Genomic DNA, 25340 nt, shown 5'->3' with positions numbered 1-25340 from the left:
GCGACAGCATCAAAGTCAACAGCGCTGCGCCCACACGCAACAATTGGGCGAAGGTGACCCTCAAATTGGCCGCCCAATTCGTGAGATCGTTAACAATGTTCACACAACAAATTCGTTTTCATTTGGGCGTTTTTCTTATATAGTTTCTGTTATAGTTTCGCCATCGATTCATTGAGCCAACGACTGCAACGCAGCTCAGCTAAGCTCAGATCAGTTCAGCCTAGCTCGGCCCACACACACACACACACGTATCGTTCGGTTTGTGTGCGTTTCGCTTTTCAGTTTTGTGGCGATTTGTGAGTTACTCCTACCCAGCCAGCTGCTATTTTTACAGCTCTCCGGCTCTGTTGACTTATTTTGGCGAACGCGGCGCTGCCATTTAAGGCAGCCAGTTTACCTTCTCTTCATCACCACCAGCAGCAGCCGAAGCAGCAGCAGTGTCTACTATGCTGACTGACACACATAATCAAGTCCAAGTGGCTGCTACAGTTCGTCAACTGTTATTGTTGTTGTTGTTGTCCACAAGGCCGCCACAAATCAGCCACTTGACCGGGCCACCTACACAGCCAAAAAAAAACCACACTTGAACGAATGGAACGCTTAAAAGGTTCCCGAGTAGCTGAAATAAGTCTGCCCTTGCATAATGAAGTTGTTAACGAAATATCGAGAATGGATTTCTAAATAAACCAATCAGCGAATATTGCATAAAATCTTGAGTAGGCGAAGCCAAGTTAAAAGTCAAAAATAATTGCTCTCAAATTGTTATTAACTTATCCATTTTTAAATAAATCACAATTTAAATACAACATTTGTTAGCCCCGAGCACTAGAATAGATTTATGTGATACCAGTTCCTATTTTTATTGGTAAATTATATGATAATGTTGCATTTGTGTAAGATCGCATCATGATTCGTTTTCTGATCAGCTTTTACAGCTCGGTATTCGAAATATTCATATTTATTCACAGATGATTGTAGTTCAGATTGGACAGTTATAAATAAGTAAGATTGTTTTAAAGGCTGCTGAATGGCAAATATCATAGTTTTTAAACAAAATGTTAATTAGTTATTGTAGATATTTTATTGAAATGTTTCTTTAAGGGTTAACCAGAAATTAATAGAAATGTTCCAGTTTTAATTGTATTGAGCTTAAACTTATTAAAAGCCTATACTAGCTTAACTTAGAGCTTTCTATGATTGATTTTCTTAGTATCTCATTAGTTATATCAACTCTTGGCTCTAAACTAGAAATCAATTTGGCTCGGGGCTCGCTTGGGGCGCTTAGTCATCGGTCATGTCGCACATTTCCGCACTGCGTACGTCTCCAAGTCTGGCTTCCAGTCGCAATGTGTGTCAGCAACAGCAACGACAACAACAACAACAAGAGCCACAGCAGCAAGAGCAAAACTAGATGCAATTTAAAACTCGGGTATTTCGTAATTTGTGACGGCGCATGCCGCATCGAACGCTGCAGTTGTGTTCGATGCGTTCGGCGGCGGCGGCGGCTCGGATTGATCGATGGGGCGCATAAATGCTCAATGATGCTGCCAGTCAGCCGCGGTGGCAGCCAGCAACAACAATCGGCCATGAGGCAACATCAGCAGCAACAACAGCAATAACAACATCAACATGTTGCTGCTGATTCAATTGAGGCAAAACGAATTGTAAATCACTTGACAATGTGAAACTCAATCGCGCGTCATTTACTGTTTATGTTATTTATTATTTCTTTTTGTCTCGCAACCACTTTGCCCCTCGCTTCCATCTTGGCAATTGTCGTTAACCAAGGATTTATGTATATTGCGGCCTGCAGTTGCGGGTGTCTCGGTCTCGTTGTATCTGTATCTGTATCTGAGTATCTTTGTATCTCTGTATTTGAGTTGCTGATGTCATTTATTCATTCGTCTTGTACACAATGCAAATTTGTGAACGCGACTTAAAAGGACATTTCATCTTATTATATACACACACATGTTTATATACCCTATAGCCCAAAAATGGTTTGGCAAAAAAAAAAGAAAAAGAAAAAGAAGGGTATAATCAAGTTGTGCGAGTTTATTGAAGGGGCTGGCGGTATGTAACTTTACGGCAATGCTAACCAAATTTATATGGGCATATATTTTTTCATACATATCTTGATTCCAGCAACCGGAGCTAAGAGCTTTGCAAACTCAGAGACTTAACATATTTATTCTGTAAAATTGGCAAAAAATATTCCTAATTATATTTTCCTAATAATTTGCACTTAAACCTTTTTATTTTGGCTCTAATATCTTATTGAATAAAGTATTTATTATTTTGGTAGATCGTAATACTGAATTCTGAAAAGGTCGGGAACAATGCTACTAAATTTTATATACTTTTGAACAGCATAAACTCTTGCAAAAGTTCTCGAAGCTTGGTAGATTTTCAGCAACAAGCCCGTCAAGTATAAATGCAATGTGTTAAGTCAAACCTTAATCGTTGTGCTTAGTTTTAATACAGTACACAAAGATCTTGCCTCATAAACTTTTAGAGCTTTAGCTATATTCCCTTAATTGATGTGCTAACTCCGAGACAATCATGTCTATATGCTTTATCATATTAGGCACTTTGAACACAATTTATCACAAATCAAAAATTAAGTTCACTTTACTTTGATCTGAATTGAGATTTTTTTATTGTGCTATTTTGCATTTCAAATTGCACCCAACTCAGAAACTGTGTCGTTGGCGCGTCTAATCCAAATCTCGTTTTGAGATCGCGCTTCGGTTGAATTTCAAATATGACATAATGCCTATTTATACGGCAATTGCATAAATATGCGCATTGTTATTTGTTTTGTGTTTTGTGTTGGGTGTTTATCCGTTTTTGCGTTAAATTCAATTAAATGGCGCATTTTATAGGTCAATGTGCAAAACACAAAATGTTTAATTCAAAGCGGAGCCGATGCCAATAAATTGCCAGTAATTTGCCAGCAAACCCGGCGGCAGTTTGTAACGCTGCTTAGCTATAATTAAGTTATAAATTGTGCTGTAAAACTAATCGCTATGATCTATGGAACACCCACAAAACCTGAGACTTTTTTTCAATGGGGGAGTGGCACGTGGAGTTACCTCTATTGTAGCTGAGGTATACGAACAGTCAAGTTCTGACAGGCCTTTGCCTTGACTTTAAAATGTTTGCTGACTTCCGTCAGCTGGAAATACTTAGTTGTTGTTAAGCTGCGCGCTCAATTATTTAATTTCAGCACAACAACAAAATTCATAAATTTATGGCTTAAGCAGGCACAAAATGAGCGTACACGACTGTCAGTTGCCCTGTAAAATGTTGTAAAGTTGATTAAAGTTTCAGTTCGGCTGAGTTCTTTATTTGGCTGCGCTCGAGGAATATACAAATATTTGTGAAAACCTTGAGCTGTGTTTGGTATACGAACCCACATTGTAATAAATTTGCATATTTTGTCTTTCCAGCTCTGATTATCTCTGAGATCCGTGAGTTTGGAGTATGCATATAAAGGTGGCAAAGAACACCTGAACTCAAAATGCCTGAAAAAAATCGCTCTTTATTCTTTAGCCAGCTTATCCTTTACTCAATTAGCTTATTATACCCTTTCAAGTCAATTTTCACAGAGCATTAAAGAGTGCCGCTGGCTAACTAGCTATACATGAAAAGAAATTTGTGAAATCTATGTCGGATTACGTCTGACAAACGTTTTCATTATAAGTGCGGCTAATTTTCCAAGCAATTTTGCACATTATTCAAAGCTCGTTTTGGCTCTGGCTGGGCACAGCTCAGGTGTTTTTGTTGTATCCGACAGCTACAGATGCGCTCGCTATATTTGGGCAGATTACCATAAAAGTATAAACAAAAAAAAAAAAAAAGAATCAGTTGCTGTTTAGTCAAGGCGCCCAGGCGTTAAGTAACAAAGCCCCAGCCCCCCATGTGCCACCCGCTCTCTTTGAGCCTTGCCAAAGAAAGTGTCTGTCTGTTACCCATACACACATCTTCGGCTACAGATTCTCACGTCATCGGCTTTCAGCCGTAGTTGAAAGCCATTTGGTATTTTGATTTATTATAAGACGTCGCGGTATGTGTTACAATAAAGTCAATGACAGCCGTTTCGAACCTTCAAGGCAGGTGGAAGTGAACAATACAAAAGAGAATTATTTCTGAATGGCAACAACAATAGGCAACTGGAAGCAACTGAAATAAAAAGTATTGTTTGTTTTTGCCCTGGCCATGACATCAGCTTCAGTTATAGCTATAGCTACATAGCTGCTGCTGACCCGCCTCGTCAGAAGTGTCACGTACTGAAAAAACAGACCGAACAAAACGAAAGACTTCAACGCAAGCAACGAACTTGCCAGCTGAGTTAAAAAATGCACTTATATGTCTTAGATTATGACACTGATGAGTGAATTTTGTTTATGCTGCGTGGGCAGCTGCCCGAAAATCACGAATCAAATATCAATTTCTATATCTATATAGTCGCAACATTTTGAATGTTTGCCATTTCGTTTCATTAATAAATCGCTTGGCAGCTTTTGCACAAATATGGCTCGAATGCCTGCAAACAGGTTGAACATGCCTTCAATCATTCAATACACTCAATAAACACTCATTGGCTAGTTTAGACAGCGAGGCGCAACCACGCAAAAAACAATACTTTAATCAGAAGAAAAAACAAAAAAAAAAAAAAAACAACAACAAATATTCCGCATTTTCGTATGCAAATGCTAAGCTAGCCATATAAGCAAAGATCAGTTCAGATCGAAAGGTATCTTACATGCGGCTCGAACGTGTTTCAATTCACATCGATGTATAATTAATATGAATGAACGTTTCAACAATCATTTCAACAGATACTCGCTACACCTCAAGTACATATCTGTGTGCATACAAGACAGTCACATTCTCAGTGCCCAGTCGGTATTTCATTCTAGTGGTATATAATCTGTAATTTTCTTGATGACGAGCCCACACGCTTCGCTGTTGACAGTAAAAACAGCCTGGAATGTTACATATTTGGCGTGCCACATGACGTGCCCACACTGTAGCTCACATAACGCTATAAACTGAATAGTTAAATGACTTTGTTCAAAATTAAGTTCAAACAGTTGTTTCTATATCAAGAGCCATCAATTATATCAGATATGCTCGATGATAATGAAATTGATATTGTTCAAGAGCATGCATTGAGGAAATGTTCTTTATTCAAGAGCGATCTTAACTTCTACTAAGATTGGGATTGATTATGTGAGGTGACCTGTTTTAGAACCTTACCCTGCCAATGTAATATTAGTCAATAGCTATCAACGACTTACTGGATGTCAAGTTGAACTAAAATAAGCCTATTTTATATAAGACTTGCTTATGTGAAAATCAACATATTCTATAATATTGCAGAAGGCGAAACCCAATTTGTCTGAAAACTATTCTTAGAATAGCTGAGCAGACGTGCAAAACTGCTTTAGGCATTATTTAGGTCTCTTCTACTATCTTAAGTCATTTAGTAAAGCTTCTACTAATAACCTTAAAGAATTCTAAGCATAAAACTTTGAATGATTGCTTTACCAATTTGTTTGAGTTGTTTTATGCTCAAGCTTGACCTCTGGCAACCTACATTTAGTCAATTAATGTCATATTAAGTCTGGACTAAGACCGTCTAAGAATTCTGGCTAAAGTTAACATCGAATCGAAAAACTCTTTTAATTTGCATTCGGTAATATGAAAATGTGAGCCATAGATAATTTCTAGATTTATTTTTGAGTTCTTTGTAGCTACTTTCATGATACATGCTTATATTTATATAATATTTATTTAAATTCTACAATCTCTCACAGATATTCTGTTGTATGTTTTGCTTTAGCAAATTGCCCATATTAGGCATACGCTATTACGTTTCCTTTTTACATCTAAACGAAAATCACAACTGATTTGTTTTTCGTATCGATAACCAACCATTAGAGCACTATTTACGATTTTGATCATGCTGTGAGGTTTGGGGGCTCTAATTGCAATCACATTCAGCTACTGTTTGGACTGTAGCACTTCCCGTTTATGAGCCATTTGGTTGCATTTTGTTTAGCCACCACAAACAGCAGGTTTCAAGTGCGAAACGTTACTCAAATTACCACAAATTACATAGGTAATGCACTATTGTTGACTTTTTTGCATCATATTGGTATTAATAAGTCAGTCAAAGTCATGTTCTACGTTCCCCGGCTATTTCCCTCCGCTAGCTAATTAGATTTGCAATTCTATTGGTAGCAAATAGCAGCTAAAAACGAATAACCAAGTTGCTGGGGCTCCACGAGCCATTGCAGCGCCTCTCCATTGCCGTATTGACTGTGTTGTACATATATCTATTAGCTGGATATATATGCGAGTATGTGCTTGGTAAATATATAGGCAGGTACTACGGAACAGCTGTAGTTACTGCCTTTTAGCCATGTAGGGCAACACGGGCTGGTCGGGCATGTAAAATGCTAATTAGCCCATGCTTGACGATTCGTATGTGACTCCCTAACTGTCTGTATCGGCCACCACACGCCCTGCCACTCTACCTCCCACTTGTATATCTGTGTGTGTTTGTGGGTGTGTGGGTGTGGGGGGTAGCCTATAACTACCACATAAATCAATCGTTACGGCATTTCCCGTCTCGCATGCGAGTGATACATTTATAGAGATTTCAACACCCACTCGCATCAATTACACTTTCTAGACGCCATGTATAGCATTGCGGTGACAGTTTGTGTGACCATTTTGGGCCGCAAAATGATTAGAATATGACTTGAACGCGTTTTAATTGTTGTTTTAAACGCATTCAAGCGCACTTTTGCGAAAATTTATAACGCTGTTAAGCTTTTTGATAGATTGTAACACAAAACAATTAAATTCCGGGACAGCCGAGGCACACGCTGACAAAACTTAGGCACACTTTAAAGATTAATTAATTTTCTTTCTTGTTTACGAACATATTGTATAAGTTAACTTGAAACATATAACATTTTAGATCTGCTTAGCATATATTTCAACCTATTTTAGAGCACCAGAAGGCATATCTTCCATATAAAATTGTACTAAGAATCTAATGCATATTATTATAATTAAGAACATCCTGGAGGAAGCTTGTTTAGCTTGCTTTAATACATGCCTGCATCATAAACATATAAATAACCCAAATAAACTTCTTTAAGTACATTTAGCACACTTTTAGCAGAATTTTAGACCATTTTTATGAGACACTTTTCGACTTTTTCAAAAGACAGCTGTCAGTGATGGGGAAAATATGCTTCATGGCTTTAGTACTATAATTTTTAGTACACATTTACTATATTTTTTAGTACATTATTATAAGAACTACAGTTATTACAGCCAAATTTAGTATTAGCTTGGGTAGAAAGTTTCAGAACAATTTTAATTATTCATTAAATTCTTGTATGCTTATTTGTCTTAGATCAAGTTCAAGCTATTGCGCAGACACCTTTGCCATATTTAGTATACATTTTTAGTACTCATGAAGAAGCGCCCAATTCGCAAAGGTAGGTCTCTGCTTCTTTATATTGTTGCCATTTCGCTGGGTTTCAAAAGAGTTCCCAGCATTTGGCTTTTGCTTGTGTAACCTGTAAAAGTGATGGTCGCTTTTGTGGTTTGTCCAAATTTGTTTCCATGCTTTTTGGGTCACTTCATGGGCTTGGATGCCCAGTTTGAGCAGCTTGTCCAGCTGTGTAATGAGTTGGTCGTGATATGTTATGAGCTTCAAATTCAAATTACTTTGCCTAATTTAGTTTTGTGTGCGAATCGTCAAAGCCAAGGAAAATGTCGTGGGGTCAGGCAACTACAGATGCGCTGCGATGTGATGTCGTTTCTAATTAGTGGCCAGATGTTTCTCCGATTACAACCAACTTGACCCACTGTGCGACTGGGCAGATCGTCAGCAGTTTAATCACAAAACTTGTTGTTCTTTCTGGTTTCGCCCGGAGATTTTTGTTGATTGTTGTTTTTTTTTTTTTGCTTTTTGTGTGTGGCATTCTTATTGTTATTATGAGCATTCTATGGCTTTGACTTTTGTTGTGTCTTCTATTTCTGGCCACGAAGTACTACCAAAACGCCTTACCTGATCGCGTTGCGAGATGACGCAGCCAACCGATGTGTTGTTGGGTCTTGAAGGTGAAGAGAAGCCAACCCAAACATTGTAGCAACATGGCAAATCTTAGCTACCACAAAGCAAATGACAACAGCAGCAACAACTTTGAAGTTAAGGCGCCACAAAACTTATGTAACTCTTTTGTTTTTATACCCTATAGCCATAAAATGGGCTCATATAATTGTGCAAATTTAAGTAGTCAAATTGCGTCTCTAAAAGCACTGACGCTTCCAATGGCGAGTCCGTCCACTCATGTGCACCTGACTGAGCATCTAACTGACTTAGCTGACCATAAACATCCCTGGCTGTCTATCAGATTATATAACTGTCTTTTTCGATCTTATAGAGTATAAGAGCTGCAAACTTCTGCTGGGCAATACGAAGCTTTCCTGATTTCCTTTAGCCAATTTTTCCAGATGTCACTTAGAATTGCATTATATTAAGCCGTTTCTTATCCTATACAACTTTCTGCAAGATCGGTAATGAACCATATAAGTTACTTAAAGGTCTACTGTCATTAGAGAAGCTAATTTTGCCACATGACATGTCATCAAGCTCTACGGGTGCTGTAAACAATAAAAATTGCTATTTGAATAGGTCCAAAAAGCGGCCGGTCGAAGACTATTTTGCTGACATGTCATGCAGAATGTCTTGCAGGACAACTGCTGTGACAGTTAATCAAGAGATTTAGACAAGAGTGGTAAGGTTAAAATCTACGACTGATGCGTGTTCGCCGAATTTAAAAAGTGTTAGGACCGAGTTCTAGTTGTCCTGTGTACAGGGTATCTAATAGTTAAGCATTGTCTGCTCTACTTTCATTATTATTTTGTTTTTGCTCCTATAACCTTCATTTTGCATGTTTGTTTTAGTTCTTCTGCGTTGGCAGCTGTTGTTGTTGGTGTTCTTGTGCCGCTGCGTTGGCGTAGGCGTTGGTTGTCATGGTTGCCACACACTCACACGCACACGCACACGCACACACACACCTTCACTGGTGTAGCTGTTGTTGTTGTTGTTGTTGTTGTTGTTACCTGTTAATGCATACGTCATGTGGTAGGAGCGCAGAGCTCGAAGTCAGCAATCCATAACGGGGTTGGCTGCTGGCAGCGACGTTGACGTCAACGTCAACGTTGGCGTCAAAAGCAACACACACACACACACACACACACACATAGGCGCAGCTGTCAGCACGATCGCAATTTCAATTCCAATTCCAAATTTTTGAATTTTTATTAAGCTTTGCTTTGGTTTCGGAACGCCAACGCCGGTTCGCGTTTTTCTTGTGCCGATTCCATTTGTTTCCAGCGCGTGTTTTGTTTTTGCTTTTCTATTCTCGCCACCTGACGCTGGCTGCGCTGCCAGCTACAACGGCGTCGGCCGTAAACACCTGGCCAGAGCAACACTTTAAGCGTTTTAACTTGGCCCGATCGCGTTTAGTCGTTGTCGAGTCGCCGCACACATTTGTTGTTAGTGCCCCCCGTCGCATGTAGCTTATATGTATTTATATATATATATTTGGATAGATACAGCTGTGAATGTATCTATAAGTCGTATTAAATCTATGTCTATCTGAGCGTAGAGCCCAGGCGGTAGAGCTCTGAACTATATTTGTCGCGTGCGTTGTTGAACGTTGTGTTTACGTATTTAAATAAATAATATCAATTCCAAATAAAAAGAAAAATTCAGAAATATATTTACAAAATATGAATAAGAATGTACATAAAAAACAATCGAGAAAAACAAATTTAAAAATAATTAATAAAACAAATGAAAACTAAAGAGCATGGCAAAAATGTAAATAACCGAAACAGATGCAAAATAAAACAAATACATAAATAATAAATAAATCCAGAATTTACAAAAAAATTTAAAAAAAATCATAAAATAAAGCAAATGGGTTTAAATATATTAAAAAGGAAACAAATAAATTAAACGTTTTAATTTACGAATTTAAAAAAAATATATATATAAATAACGCCAAACATATTTAAAACAAATCAAAACCAATTTATATATACATGTTAAAATTTATGTGCAAAACGGAACCAAACGAACAAAAAAAAAATATATATATATATATAAATAAAAAAAACTGAAAAACACGCAAAAACATAAACAACAACAATAAATAAATAAACTCTTTTTGCATGATGTCACACAACGCGCCGAGCTTCAATTTCAATTTTGGATTTATATCTTGCCTGCAGCAGCATCAGCAGCAGCTCGTTACCCCCCCTCCGCACACACTACTCCACCCCTCCTGCACCGCTTAAGTTAATGCGCCTGCAGTATCGTTATTTTTGATTTATTAAATGCCGCCCATATCAATTGATTTCAATCTGAATGCAATTGAATTCAATTTTCTTTCAATTAAGTTTCTTTATATGACGAGTTCATTTTGAAGCGGATCTCAAGTGTCTGTGTGTGTGTATTGTAGACGAAGTGTGTGCGTGTGTTGTTTGGCCAACAACTGTAATAAAGTGTTGCTGTAATAGCTGTAAATATAATGACGTGCCCAGACATCTGGATTTCCCCCTTGTACGCTTCAGAGTTCTGGTTCAGCGCGCTGTCAAAAGAAAGATTTGTAGAATGGCATATTTTGATCATTTCGCATTTCTTATTGCCTTTTTATGTTTGTTCAATTCGAATTTATGTGCTGTCATTGCGCGCACAAAAACAATGCAAATTCGGCAATAATATTGTCCGGCCAGCTCTTAACTGTCGTCAACTTCAAACAGTAGCCAGCAACCCAAATAGGCAAGAGCTGGTTGTAGAGAGAACAGCTGCTGCTGCTGTTGCTGCGGCTCCATTCAAAATGTCAAGCTATTAACGCCTCTTAGTGTCGCCTCCGCAGACACTTAAAGCCAAAAACAAAACAAAAATACTTTTAAGTCAAGCTTAAACATATATTCAACTGTGTTGCAGCGTTTTTATTTTTTATTTTTTGCTTTTAATAATGTTGCAATTAGCATTTTTTGTGCTACGTGTGCTTGTTGTCTGTGCTATGTGTGGGGAGGTGCTGGTGACCGCCATGTCACGCATTTGCGCAGGCGTCACCTTTCAATGATACGTTACGCTTTAGCCAGGTGGGCGCACATTTTGGCCAAACCACTTGGCGTTGTTGTTGTTGCTGTTGCCTGATCATGAGCTATAAAGATTAGATTTTAGGTTTTATTAGTTAAATTCATGCTGTCTCTTGATATCATATCAAACGGCCTTGCTTATCACGCCTTCAAGCAAAAAACTGTCCAGTTAATTGACACAAACTTTATTTTCTAGAAATCTCATGTCACATATTTGATAGACATTTCTGAAATAAACAAACGAAATTTCTATTCACAATTTTAATAATCGCCGTAAAGCGAACAGTTTGTAAAACGGCATATGCCCTGTTTCATTCCATAATGTTCCTTCGCCAAAAAAAAAAGAGGAAAAAAAGTAAATTAGCTGGCTTCACAATTAGCTTTGTTGTTGTCGTGGTTTGTGCCCCGCCGCTTTGTTTGGCCGTGCACATGAACTTTTAGTTATGGTTGTTTTTTGTGCCCATAAATAAATGGAAAAACATAAATAAATAAGTTTAACTTAGCGTAGCGAATCGCAGACTCGCTATCTCTATTGATACCTAGTTATATGTGTGTATACACTTTTAGTATACATCTATCTGGATCTCTTAATATGAAATCATTTAAAAATAATATTTTCACAGAGTTCAATATGAAAATATTTATTAGTTGGATAGATACATATGAATGTAACTAGACTGAACCGATGTAGCTCTTTCTCCGTGTTCTATTTATTTATAATGCTAAAATGTTGAATATTTTCTAAAACTTGGACTAGATATCTTGTTAAATCTACGTATTTTATATAAAATGTCAAGTACCCTTTGTTAGAGCATAGAAAAAAAAAATCCCGAAGACAGTTAGACATTTGGACAGGCCCAGTCTCTAGATGGTTCGTTGGATAATTATGTGTACGTACAAGACATAAATAATTCGCTCATCAGCAGCAACAACAACAACCAGCACCACAGTGGGGCAAAGCCCCCACTCTGTGGGTGCCTGTTGGCTGGCTCTTCGCAGTGGCAGCAGCAGCACAGAACAAGACATCCGGTGCCGGTGCCGGTGCCGGAGGTTTTGGCCGGCTTTTGACTTAATTAAACGCAAATTGCGGTGCCGGCAACTCAATTGTCTGTGAGCACGAAAAGTGCGGTGGTGCGGGCGGAGTTGGTGGTTTAAACAATTAAAATGATTTTGTTTGAAATCACGCACAAAAATAGCAAAAATTACGAATCAAGCGCTGAGAGAGAGAGAGAAGAAAGATACAAAAAAAAAAAAACGAAAACGAAACGAAATCAAATCGATAAACAAGTGAAAAACGAAACGATAAATCAACGTTAACGATTACGATAACAGGCTGGAGTCGAAACCGAAACCATGCACTCCAGCTCCAGCTCGCAGTCGACTCTGAAGCGCACTCAGCAGCTGGTGCGGCAAACGAATGGCGGTCAGCCCTATGTCAGCAGTGGCAGCGAGGTGGTGCACACCACCCGTGGACCGCCCATAACGACCAACATTGATGACTCTAGTCTGCGCTACCGGCATGAAACGAAACGGGAACGCACCGTCGAGGCTGTCATCACCGATTATCCGGGCGTGGCGCCGCTTGGAACTGTGCCACACGAGCGCACCAACTTTGAGCGCACGGTGACGTTTCAGGATGCGTTGGGTGCTGGCGTTGGTGCCGGCGGCGGCAGCATTGTTAGGCGTACATCGGATAGCAGTCGCGCTCTGGTGCCCTCGAGTGGTGCTGTTAACAGCAGCAGCTATCAGCAGGTGACGCGCAACAAGCGCATCTCCACGGAGGTGCTCGGCTCGAGCGTGGAGAGCACCAAGACGTCGCAGCGTGCACCCAACGGACATCGTCGTGTGACCACGCACATTGTGCGCAAGGTTACAACGTTAAGTCGCGCCGAGGAGAATCAGCAGCCCGCGGAGGATCTGCTGCCGCCTGCCAAGATGATACGCAGCTCTGAGCTGGAGTACCGACGCGCCCTGCCACCGGCCATTGAGTCGAGTGTACAGCGCAGAGAGGTAAACGGAAAGAGCATTGGCAAGGGGAGTTTTTAGGAAGCCCTCAAAGGAGAAGTTTGTCAATTGGGATTTCTTTTTTTTTGCGGTCAAACTTCTGCAGAAAATTTGGCTTTCTTTTATGTAGCTTAGAGCAATAGAAGATCAGATTTTAATCGAGAATATAATCGAAGACTGTACGCAAATAGTTGTCGTTGTCTTCATTCTCCTGTGCGTTAAAGAAAATATAATTGAAGTGCACATTTCAGATCTCAGATACAAAAAATCATCTTCCAATATCAATAGTATTTCACTCTCGCGAAAACGTAAAGGTTAAATGCTGCTTTGTAGAAGAGTTCGAAGAAAAAACTTGCTCCATTTACGTTCAATCTAATCAATATAATTATAAATCTATAAGCCTTTACTATAACTTATCGCTCTCTAAACACATTCCAGATCTCCGATATTGTTGTTGGCAAAGAAGACAACGTATCCGCACGCGAGGCGCTGCTGCGCTGGGCGCGCCGCTCGACGGCTCGGTATCCGGGCGTGCGTGTCAATGATTTTACATCATCGTGGCGCGATGGTTTGGCCTTCTCGGCGTTGGTGCATCGCAACCGACCGGACTTGCTTGACTGGCGAAAGGCAAGGAACGATCGGCCGCGCGAACGCCTCGAGTCGGCATTCCATATTGTGGAGAAGGAATATGGTGTTACGCGTCTATTGGACCCAGAGGGTAAGCCGGAAAAGCGATTTAAAAATGTACAAACTTGTACTAAACTCTGTCCCAATTGTATCTTTCAGATGTGGACACTAATGAACCGGATGAGAAATCCCTGATTACGTACATTTCATCGCTGTACGATGTATTCCCGGAGCCGCCCTCCATTCACCCGTTGTTCGACATGGAGTCACAACGTCGCGTGCACGAGTATCGCGATTTGGCACAACAATTCATCTATTGGTGCCGCGAGAAGACCGCCTATTTGCAGGAACGCTCGTTCCCGCCCACGCTGATCGAGATGAAGCGTCTGCTGAGCGATCTGCAGCGATTCCGCAGCGAGGAGGTCAGCGCTCGCAAGCGTGAAAAGTCCAAGCTCATACAGATTTACAAGGAGCTGGAACGTTACTTTGAAACGGTAGGCGAAGTGGATGTGGAGGCTGATCTACGTCCAGATGCCATTGAGAAGGCGTGGTATCGCATGAATACAGCGCTGCAGGATCGTGAGGTTATACTACAGCAGGAAATCGAACGCTTGGAGCGTCTGCAGCGTCTGGCCGATAAGGTGCAGCGTGAGATAAAGCATGTGGATCACAAGCTCACGGATCTGGAGACGCGCATCAGTGAGGAGGGCAGACGCATTGAGCGTCTGCATCCCGTGGATGCCAAGAGCATTGTTGAGGCGCTCGAAACGGAAATCAGGCATCTGGAGGAGCCCATTCAGGATATGAACCAGGATTGTCATGTGCTCAATGAAGGTCGCTATCCCCATGCCAGCGAACTGCACAAGAAGGTCAACAAATTGCATCAACGCTGGGCTCAATTGCGCACCAATTTCCATACGAATCTGGTACAGAAACTGTCCGGCTTAAAGTTTCCCGTCCATGAGACGACCGTGACGCGTCAAACGCGCATGGTGGTCGAATCACGACAGATCGATACGAATCCACATTTCCGCGATCTGCAAGAGCACATTGAGTGGTGCCAGAATAAATTGGTGAGTCTTAAGGTACAAAAAGATCTGTGGTTCGATTCTATAATTTCCTCTTTTTTGTAGAAACAATTGCTTGCCGCTGACTATGGCAGTGATCTGCCATCGGTCAAGGAGGAACTGGATCGTCAACAGCACGAGCACAAGATCATTGATCAGTTCCACACCAAAATACAAAACGATGAACGCCAACAGACCAAGTTCTCGGGCGATGAATTGAACCTCTATCAGCAACGTCTCAATCAGCTGCAAAAGGTCTATGCTGAGCTGCTAAGCACCTCAACGAAGCGTCTATCCGATTTGGATTCACTGCAACATTTCCTTGGACAGGCCTCAGCCGAGCTGCAATGGCTCAACGAGAAGGAGCAGGTGGAGATCACGCGCGACTGGGCGGACAAACAACTCGATTTGCCTTCGGTGCACAGATACTATGAGGTAAGTTTCTCAGTTTAAGTCTAGCTGAATGTTGAGCTACTTCTGCCCCTTGTCTAGGCAGAAAATAATGAAAAATTACTGTCCGTTTGGTTTTCTAGCCAACAAATCTCTCATACTAACTAATTCTATACGTACTATACCTAGTATGTGCTTTGTATGCAAGGGCATTAATTATTCGGCTAGCCGAAGTTAGTTGTTGTTTGCTGTTTTTATATGTGTTGTGCTTTATCTAATTCCAAGCGTGCATTTGGTAATGGCGACGAGGTAAGATCGGTTCTAAATTCCCTCGGGAATATTTTCAAATTAAAAGCAACCAACCAAGTGCACTCCGTTTATGCCAAAAACAATTGCCTTACTAATCTTAGCTACTGTACTCTCTTCACAGAATTTAATGTCCGAACTGGAGAAGCGTGAGATGCACTTTGCGACGATCTTGGATCGTGGCGAGGCTTTGCTAAATCAACAGCATCCGGCATCCAAGTGCATAGAGGCCCATTTGACGGCACTGCAACAGCAGTGGGCGTGGCTGCTGCAGCTAACCCTCTGTCTGGAGGTGCATCTGAAGCATGCAACCGAATACCATCAATTCTTTGCTGAGATCAAGGATGCCGAACAGTGGCTAACCAAACGCGATGAGATACTTAATAGCAAGTACTCGCAATCCGATTTTGGTTTGGATCAGGGCGAAGCGCTGTTGCGCGGTATGCAGGATCTGCGCGAGGAGCTGAACGCATTTGGCGAGACGGTGGCCACACTGCAGCGTCGTGCCCAAACGATTGTGCCGCTGAACAAGAGGCGGCAGCCGGTTAACCGACAGGGTCCGGTTCAGGCGATCTGCGCCTATAAACAACAGGGTCAGCTGCAGATTGAGAAGGGCGAAACGGTCACATTGCTCGACAATTCGGGTCGCGTGAAATGGCGCGTTCGCACCGCCAAGGGTCAGGAGGGTTCCATACCCGGCGCTTGCCTGCTGCTGCCGCCACCAGATCAGGAGGCGATCGATGCGGCGGAACGTTTAAAACGTCTTTTCGATCGCTCCGTTGCGCTGTGGCAGAAGAAGCATTTGCGTCTGCGTCAGAACATGATCTTTGCCACAATACGTGTGGTCAAGGGCTGGGATTTCGATCAGTTCCTGGCCATGGGACCCGAACAGCGCACGGCCATACGGCGTGCCCTGAACGATGATGCGGACAAGCTGCTCAGCGAGGGAGATCCCAATGATCCGCAACTGCGACGCTTGCGACGTGAAATGGACGAGGTCAATCGCTTGTTCGATGAGTTTGAGAAGCGCGCCCGAGCTGAAGGTGAGTGTGGGGGCGTATGAAATGGGCGTGAGGCTCAGACGTGGGCATTAGCTGAAAGTCGCCTTTCAATTGGCGGCGCTTGGCCAGCTGTCAACTTTTGACTCTGGCGTCCAATTAAGCGCGTAATTGAGTTGAATTTAATGTGCGCTTGATTTGAACTGACCGCCTCGACCAGGAAGCCCAACTTAGTCTCAAGTCACAAATCAAACGTAACACAACATGAAAAAATTATTCGCGAGCGCCAAACTGCGCGGTAATCTTCACCAGAAGCAAAACTAATTCCGCATCTTAACCTTTGAATCTTTTGCAGAGGAGAGCAAACAGGCGAGCCGCATCTTTACCGAGGAATGCATTGCCATCAAGAGCAAATTGGAGGATATGGCACGTGAGCTGGATCAGATTATATTGGCGCCGTTGCCGCGTGATCTGGATTCGTTGGAGCATGTGCTTGAAATACATGCAGACTACGAACGCCGCCTGCACCTGCTGGAGCCAGAGCTGAAGCATTTGCAGGAGACTTTCCGCACCATTGCGCTAAAGACACCTGTGCTAAAGAAATCACTGGATAACCTAATGGAGCTATGGAAAGAGCTGAACACACAGAGCGGACTGCACAAGGATCGCCTGAAGTTGCTCGAAGCCTCGCTAGCTGGCCTCGAGGATAACGAGCATGTCATTTCCGAGCTGGAGAATGAGCTGGCTAAGCATCAGGATTTGCCCTCCACCGCAGAGGGACTGCAGCAGGTGTTTAAACAGTTGACGCACATGCAGGACATAATCACACAACAGCAGCCGCAAATGGATAAAATGAATGATGCTGCCGATCAGCTGGGACGCATGGGTGTCCCGACCAAGGTGTTGGGTGATCTAAAACGCCTACACTCGAACGTGGAGCGTCTGAATACGCGCTGGAGTGCGGTCTGCAATCAGTTGGGCGAAAGGTAAGCACACCTGTCAGCAGCTTAGCCTGTGCAACCTATTAAATGGTTCATCAATTTTTACCATATATGTCTCTATATACCCAATTCACCTGTTCACACCTGCCTTTTCCAGAATGCGTTCATGCGAGACAGCCATTGGGCTCATGAAGAATCTCCAATCGAGCGTGCAAGTCGAGGAATCATGGGTGGATGGCACTACCGAGCGTCTATCAGCCATGCCCACAGCGACTTCAGCTTACGAATTAGACGTGAGTAGCGTTCATGATATATTATTTTATTATTATTATTATTATCATTTTAACTTATTTTATTTATCAGTTATGATCAGTTACTTTTTAGTAAATATCTCTCTATATAGCATAAACCCAACCTTGTATAGTTACCACTCAGTTTTTAGCGAGCCTATTCAGTTACCCTTTAGGGCAACCACTTCAAGCAACACAAAGTATATATAATTTCTTTACAATGTACAAACAAATTCGAATCGAAAGCGTAGTTAACTATTTTTGCTTAACCAGTGCCACGTCCCCCAAACCCTCTGCCCAAAAAGTAGTTTTGCCTAAAATTTTAAATATTTTCTTATTTTTTGTGGATCAAAACTTTGGTGTTGGACATGTTATAAATGTCTGTGTGTTTTACATATACAAATATATATATATGTATATTTTTCAATTTGTTAAATGTGCCCAATCAATATATATGCCCTGTATTTTATAACTGTAACTCGTATCAGACCCTGTATATTTCGTAGTTCTTGTCTAATCAAAAATACAAAATCCTCTGTAGTAGGCTGCCTGTTGTCTGGCAGCTTCACACACCCAACCACACACACACCTATGTATAAAATGTATATATACACAATATTTACACAAACTTTGTGACGTCCCCCCCCCACAAACAATCCACACACCCATTCGTATATCCCTATCCGTGTGTTTCCAGTATATTTTTAGAAAATATTTGTTATATTATAAATGTTATATTTTTGTAGCTTTGTTTTCTAGTTATCTAAGCTGTGCACCTCTATGAATATCATCTATATCGAACTATATATGTCATATCATTATTGTAGTCTTATTTGTATTTGTAGTTGAAAACTAATTGTATATGTATTTTTGTCTAATTTCTTGTATTTTCACCCAAATATCAAAAAACAATATCAATATCACACTCTATAAAAAAAACACGAACACTATGAAACAACAAAAACGCAATCAATCAATTTAAAAAAAAAAAATTCAAAAAAAAAAAACTTTGCTACCAAATCCCCCCTCGCAAAAAATATATATAAAAATATATAGAAACTGCTCGGAGCTGCTATCGAACGAAAACCAAAAATCGAAAATGTCAACGTGGCTGGAGGACGTCTCATTCGCGAAGCTAAGGTAAAAATTTGTATGACTGTCATTTGTATGACTGAATTCTCTCATTGTCTGAATGGGCATGGGGCATGAATTAGACCTAAAAATACTGAGAATGTATTTGATTTATTTGTAGAAGATGCGTATTTGAAGCAAATAACTTTTATAGACGTTCAATAAAAGTCTAAGCAAACGCGTTTGAGAAGCTTCAGAGACCTTATGGAGTATATTGAATTATAATCGTTGATTTTATCGTTATTTTTTACTGACGTTATCTACTTCCGTATGACTGACCATATTTACTATATTTCCTTATGAGAAGTCTCAACATTCTTAGTAGTCTAAAGAGTAAACGCTACCAACCAAATATATCTTTGGGATCAGCCCCATGCCTATCGTCAGCTCCCCAACTTTTGTATGACTGTGCGTGTGATTCTGACAATTATTTCGAACCTCTATATCTCAATATTCTGTATGTTGAGCTATACACACTCTATCTATAGCTGTCTTTTCTACCCTACACACAATTTCTTCTATTGTCTATGCTATTTTCGTCTTTTATACCAAACTTTCAATATTTAATGCTTTTTACAACAATTTGTGGTTAAAATTGAAAATTTCGACGCTTCATTTGTGAAGCGCAAGATTGCGAGTAGTTAAAAACTGCGGGTACAAGGTGCGTCAATAACACTTGGGTTACAACAACAACAACAACAACAAAAATATTGACCAACACAACAACAACAAAACAACAAACAAACAAACCAAACTCACACAACAAACAATTAAAAAGCAATTGTAATAAACGTAATTTCGTATTGATTAATCAATGAAATAAAAAGCACTAAATATATACCTAGAAAAAAAAACAAACCAACAAAAAATATTTACCCCCACATAAACCCCTCTTAAAACCACAAAAATACCCCCCGAAAAAAAAAAAAACAACTTTTGTTTAACACGAGCAAATTACTAACATTTAACCGAAAATTAACCCGAATGCTGCGGACAACGACAACAACAACAACAACAACATCACGTTCAACATTTGTGACGTCATCATTGTGGCTGTCTTAGATTTACGATAGTAAATGCCTGCGTTTCGTCGATTGGCTACTTGAGGCACGTCCCTCGTTCTCGCCGCCACGTCGCGATCTGCGTCCGGCGGATAGCGATCCGGGTGCCACACAGTATTACAGCCAGCGTTTGGATAATCTAAATACGAAATACGACAGATTGCTGGAACAATTGTCGCAGAGGCTTAAAACTGCAATCGAGGTGAATGGCAGCGATGGTCTGGTGAGTATCCAATTGTTCAGAGAAAGAGAGAGAGAGAGAGAGAGAGGGCGATAGAAGTGTACAACTCCTGATGCCACTTGTTAAATTTAGATACAAGCGTCAATTGCCTAACAATGAGTCAAAAAGTATCTATAATTATAGTCAAAGTCATAATACCCGAACACTAGCAGCGTTTCAAACAGTTGCTCAGCAGTAAAACATCTTAGTGTCTACAGCAGCTAAACTAGCGGAACAGTTTCTCAGACTTAAATATATCCGTATCGGCGTACACATAAATAATTAATATTACATTTAGGTAAAGCAGTTGCTCAGATTCAAAACATATTTCCGATCTTAACAGCAACAGTTTTTGCTCGAATTGAAAATCTGTATTGCTATCTACATTATCTACAGTAACAGCTTCTCAGTTTGAAAAGTATCTCTAGCTGATATCATATTTATCTGCAGTATCCCAGCTCAAGTTCAAGTTCAGCAACTCTGGAAACTACTTTAAAAGCTTTCGTTTTCAATGAGCACTCTCTGAGTTTTAGCGCACTTTGTATCTTTGTATCTTTGTCAGCCTCATGCACTGTTATTATTAAATTAACCTTCAAAATATACACACTCACACACGCACACGTTAAATAATGACATCAGAGCGCAATTCTGATGCGTTGGCAGCGCTTTTGATATGTTGCCTCATAAATCACCACTTGATTAATTTATAAAAATGTTAAACTATATTTTTTTTGTTCTTATAACAAATGGTATTTTTTTTTGCTATTATTTCTCTCTGCTCGTGACAATCGTTTGTCTAATGTGCAAATTGCATTTATAAGATATACGGATTTGTCTATCTTAAAATTTAGCTTCATACATCACACATATATATAAATCTTGCCTATTTTTGGCCAATTAGGCAAATGAAGTCAACTTTGCAATTAAGAATTCTGTCCATAACATGATGTCAATACGCATATATTATAAAAATATTTCGCATATTTGTCGGATACCTAATCTTGAGTTCTAGGAAATTCAATGCCAAACAACGTCATCAACAGTCCATTGTTGACTTTTTGTCGCTATAATTTTTTTCAACTGTCAACTCTTTAGATTTTATTTCTTTTATATTTTTAAGACTGTTTTTGGCAACTGGTTTTATTTTTTAATTTTGTTTATGCGTTGCGTCAAGAAATTCAATTAAAAAAATTCGTTTAACGAAAGAGCCAAAAAAAAAGTGAAAAAAAACTCAACTCGTTTTAGGCTTTTTTATACTCAAATATTGCCCGTGTTTACAGAACTGTATAAATATTTAGTTTATAATTAACATATAACGAGTGGGAATAGAGAAAGGATTGTTTCTACTGTTGTAAAAGGCAGCTGTTGGGTCAGTAAACCTTGAAGTGGCCCCCTCTATCAATATGTGGTGTCATCAGTTCGCACATCTGTTCAGGTATTTGAATTGCTTTGCGGCCCTTAACAAAATTAGCACAATTTAGCTAGAGGATCTATACTCTATATGTATATATTTGAAATCTGTTCTTATAGCTGTTGCTCTTGGCTGAGTGACATCATGAAATGCTACTATATAAATGTATGTATATTAGACAACTTCATTGCCAGCATTGGGGTTTATATCTAAGGCTTAACTTGATATGCATAACATGGGCGGCCAAGCTTGGCATTAAGTGGAGTGAATGAGCATATTGCTATTTAGAAGGTTAGCTTCAGCATTAGACTACACCAAACTGGTTTTCTTCTTTTTATTTGTCTACCCTGTAGACAAAGCATAAAACTGAGCATTATAAGACGGCGCCACTGCATGTGCCTCTCAAAATGGGATTTATCTAAATTCTAAATATTTCGCAATCATAAAAATTTTAATGTGCCTTACGTAGATCAGTTACTAGTTGAGCATACTTTGCTTTATCAAACCTTAAAAAAATAATACAATTTAAATTTGCGGTAGACATGTTTAACTATCTAATAATATATATTATTATTTTGTATATGCCATAAATATAATTGTGTTTAAAATTTACAATTTGGCAGACATTCTACCCAAACCCAATCTTGTTTATAGTTCATATCCGCCTACAGGGTATTTTCTATTTGATCCTTCTCAACGTCGGCATTCATTCATGTTTCTATTTTTTTTTTTTACTTTGTGTTTTGCTTACCAAAAATCGAAAACAACCCAATCTCCAGTTTTAACAATTTGGCAGACCCCAAAGAACAAGAACAACAACGTTCAAAAAAACAATCTCCGAATCGCGCACAGTAGACAGACAACGTTGTTCGAACACGTTGTTTCCATTCTCACCTAACTTCCGTGTATTGTTTTCTGCCCAATTGTAAATGGACTGCGGATTATTATCCGCAGAAGCAACAGCTGAGCGCATTGCCGGCATTTTTCGCTAGCTGCTCAAACGTTGAGCTCTCTGAAAAAGCTCGCGTTACCTCGCATTGGGTCGAAAGCTCACGCTCTCTCGTGTGCAGTGTACGGACTACGGCTGACAAATTCCGCTGCTTCAGTTCAGTACCAAATGCGACGTGGTTGTATAACGACATAAAATCTGAACGCGTGCGACGCGTTTCTTAAACAAATAAGAAGTTTTTTGTGTGTGCGTGTGTTGTGTGTTCGTGTGTGTTATGAACAAAGGCTAAAAACCTACATAAGGTTGCCCTTTAAGTTGCATAAATTCATTTGAATTTAATTTCGTGCATTTTTTGCAATTATTCGAAACGTGTAAGCAAATCAAAAATAAAAACAACAAAAATAATAAAATAAAAAAATACCCTACCCCATAAAAATAAAAGAATATATCACGTATGGGGCCGGCGCCGTAATGCTCATACGCCGCGTTGTCACATACAAATAGAAAGTGCGACTGTAGCTGTATGTGTCTGTGTGTGTGTGCCTTCAATTGAATACGAAATTCTAGTATGTGGCCCGCTTTTATTTGTTTAATAGAAATTTAAATTTTTTATATGCGGTCCTACGGCCCACACGAGGCCCAAATACGTACAAAAATGAAGTCACTCGCAGATCCAAAAACAACAAAATTGGATATATAAAATAGAATAGTGGCATTGCATAGAATTGGAAGTGTGAAAACGAAAATAAAAGCCGAAAGGCAAATAAAAAATAAAACAAGAAAATAACACATATGCAATATTCATATAGCCTTGAACATGTCGCAAGAATCCCATATGCTATTTCTTTTTTATATATATGCGTATACTCTATATTTATTTGGGTGTTAATGAAAGCAGACAAAATACAAACACGTGAAAGGAAAAACAAAAACGAAATTAAAAACAAAAATTGTTTTTTATTTTTAGGAGTTTACACAACTTGAATGAGTCTGAGTCCAGAGCTAGTTAAAAAATAAAATTGCCTAAAACCATTTATAAACCAGCAGTAAAAAGTCCATTAAACATGTTACGCTTAACTAGATTCATTAGACGACTATTTCGACTAGCCAACTGACCTACACACGCACACACACACACACACACACATGCACACACACTCATCTACCAGAAGTGACATATGACAGCGCCTATCAACGCCTGCGATCAGCTGCTGTCAGCAGCGGGCCAAGGCTCAAAACGGGGGACCGCGGGCATTGCTGGGACTTCAGCTAATCTAATCTAAATACATTTTAAACTGTAATTTCTCCAATAATAGCGTGCAGCCAGAGTTTAACAAATTTATATTTGATTATTCGTATACATATATATATATGTATATATTTGATTATTATGCTCTGTTTTGAAAGAGGCTGCAGATGGGTTGTTTGTGTAAAGTCTCTATTAAAACTAGAATTCTCATCCTTTAGAGCCATTTAGGTTATTTCCTTAATCATTTTTAGGGTTCTAAATACCTTCCTATAAAGATTAATAGAAATAAATTACAGTATTTAAAGTTGCAGGCTTAGAGTCAATCCATTTGGACTCTTGTTTAATGTTTTCTTTATAGACGAATGCTCATATTTCAATTTGCCTCGCTTAGTGCAGATCTTTTAACTAGCAACTTTTACCAACTGTTAACGAATTTTGCCAGAGAAAATATGGAGTATCTGAGTAGTTGGGAGTTTGTTCATTATTTCATTTCCAGACTTTTATCTTATCGTATTTGTCTTTTATGTGTTCTCTGTTTTGTTTTGTTTTTGGTTCTTTGCTATTTGTTACCTTTTTGTTCTGCTTTCTAACATGTCATCGCGCTTTGGTTTCTACATTTCTCATACTTGCAACATGCTGCTATTTATCGATTTAATGAGGCAGTACAAATTTGGCCGCCGCCTCAAACGCACACAAGAACACACTCACACACACATATATTTTTAGTTGTAATTTATGTGTGTGTGTGTGTGTCTATTCTATTAACTAGAAGAAACGAAATGAAAGCGAATGCGACGCCGTGTGACATCTCTCGAGAGTAGAATCGCCTATTTTTGTTTGAGGCGCGGCATGCATCATGCGGCATTCGGCGTGCAGCATGTTGCAGCGAAAAAGCTCGCCGGCAACGCAAAGCTTCTTAGTCATCTGCTTGGGCTAAAAAGCGTGTCAAGCGCAAATTACACATTAACAGGAGCGCAGTGGGGGTGGCTGCAGGCCGCTCCAAAAACCCTTTTCCAGTTTCAATTTCATTTAATTGTTCTCGTTAATGTGTTTCGTTTTCATTGTGGGCGCACGGCAAACTTGTTTTCGATTATATTGAAATTACGGATGACATCATTATTTGTGCTCAACTCTAAACGTTTGTGTGTATGCGCACGCTCTTAATGTGTTTGTATTTTTTTTTTTTGCTTTTTGCATTTTTGTTAATTATAATTCATTTGTTGCTGCTACTAACTCTAGGGCGACCTTCGGCAGCCGTTTTGAATAATGAACTCGGGGAAAAAAAAAGAACTTTGTGCTTGCCCCAGCGTAAATTAAGAATTTGTTGCCGAACCGACTTTAAAGTAAAGCAACTCCATTAACAATTAATGCGCGTGCTGATAAAACGAATTGCTGCAAATGCAGTTGTTGCCCAGTCTGTCAGTCAATTAGATGTTTGCTTCTTTTATACCCTTGCAGAGAGTCTAATGCTGCACTGGTAAAAGT

General features: G+C 39.8%; 1 protein-coding gene across 50 annotated transcripts in view; it reads left to right on the top strand.

Annotated features, from left to right (window-relative positions):
* The window catches only part of shot (dystonin-like protein short stop), a 91116-nt gene that overhangs the window by 31842 nt on the left and 33934 nt on the right, over window positions 1-25340 (top strand). For 23 of the 50 annotated variants that reach the window (XR_011416887.1, XM_032437361.2, XM_070209863.1 and 20 more), the window contains 9 exons: window positions 13654-13933; window positions 14002-14915; window positions 14976-15344; window positions 15585-15608; window positions 15730-16648; window positions 16959-17589; window positions 17702-17837; window positions 18891-18974; window positions 20028-20249. Coding sequence is in view for 48 of the 50 variants with exons in the window: in XM_032437361.2 (XP_032293252.1) it covers window positions 13654-13933; window positions 14002-14915; window positions 14976-15344; window positions 15585-15608; window positions 15730-16648; window positions 16959-17589; window positions 17702-17837; window positions 18891-18974; window positions 20028-20249 (3579 nt within the window). In the remaining 2 variants the exon portion in view is untranslated. Of the gene's footprint in view, window positions 1-12428; window positions 13222-13653; window positions 13934-14001; window positions 14916-14975; window positions 15345-15584; window positions 15609-15729; window positions 16649-16958; window positions 17590-17701; window positions 17838-18890; window positions 18975-20027; window positions 20250-22788; window positions 22978-25340 lie in introns of those variants that run through there. The other 27 variants (XM_032437379.2, XM_032437375.2, XM_032437380.2 and 24 more) reach the window with 12 other exon arrangements.

Source organism: Drosophila virilis, chromosome 5, assembly GCF_030788295.1.
Source record: "Drosophila virilis strain 15010-1051.87 chromosome 5, Dvir_AGI_RSII-ME, whole genome shotgun sequence".
Taxonomy (NCBI): domain Eukaryota; kingdom Metazoa; phylum Arthropoda; class Insecta; order Diptera; family Drosophilidae; genus Drosophila; species Drosophila virilis.
Note: the sequence above shows the minus strand (reverse complement) of the source record. Positions and strands in the feature narration are given on the sequence as shown.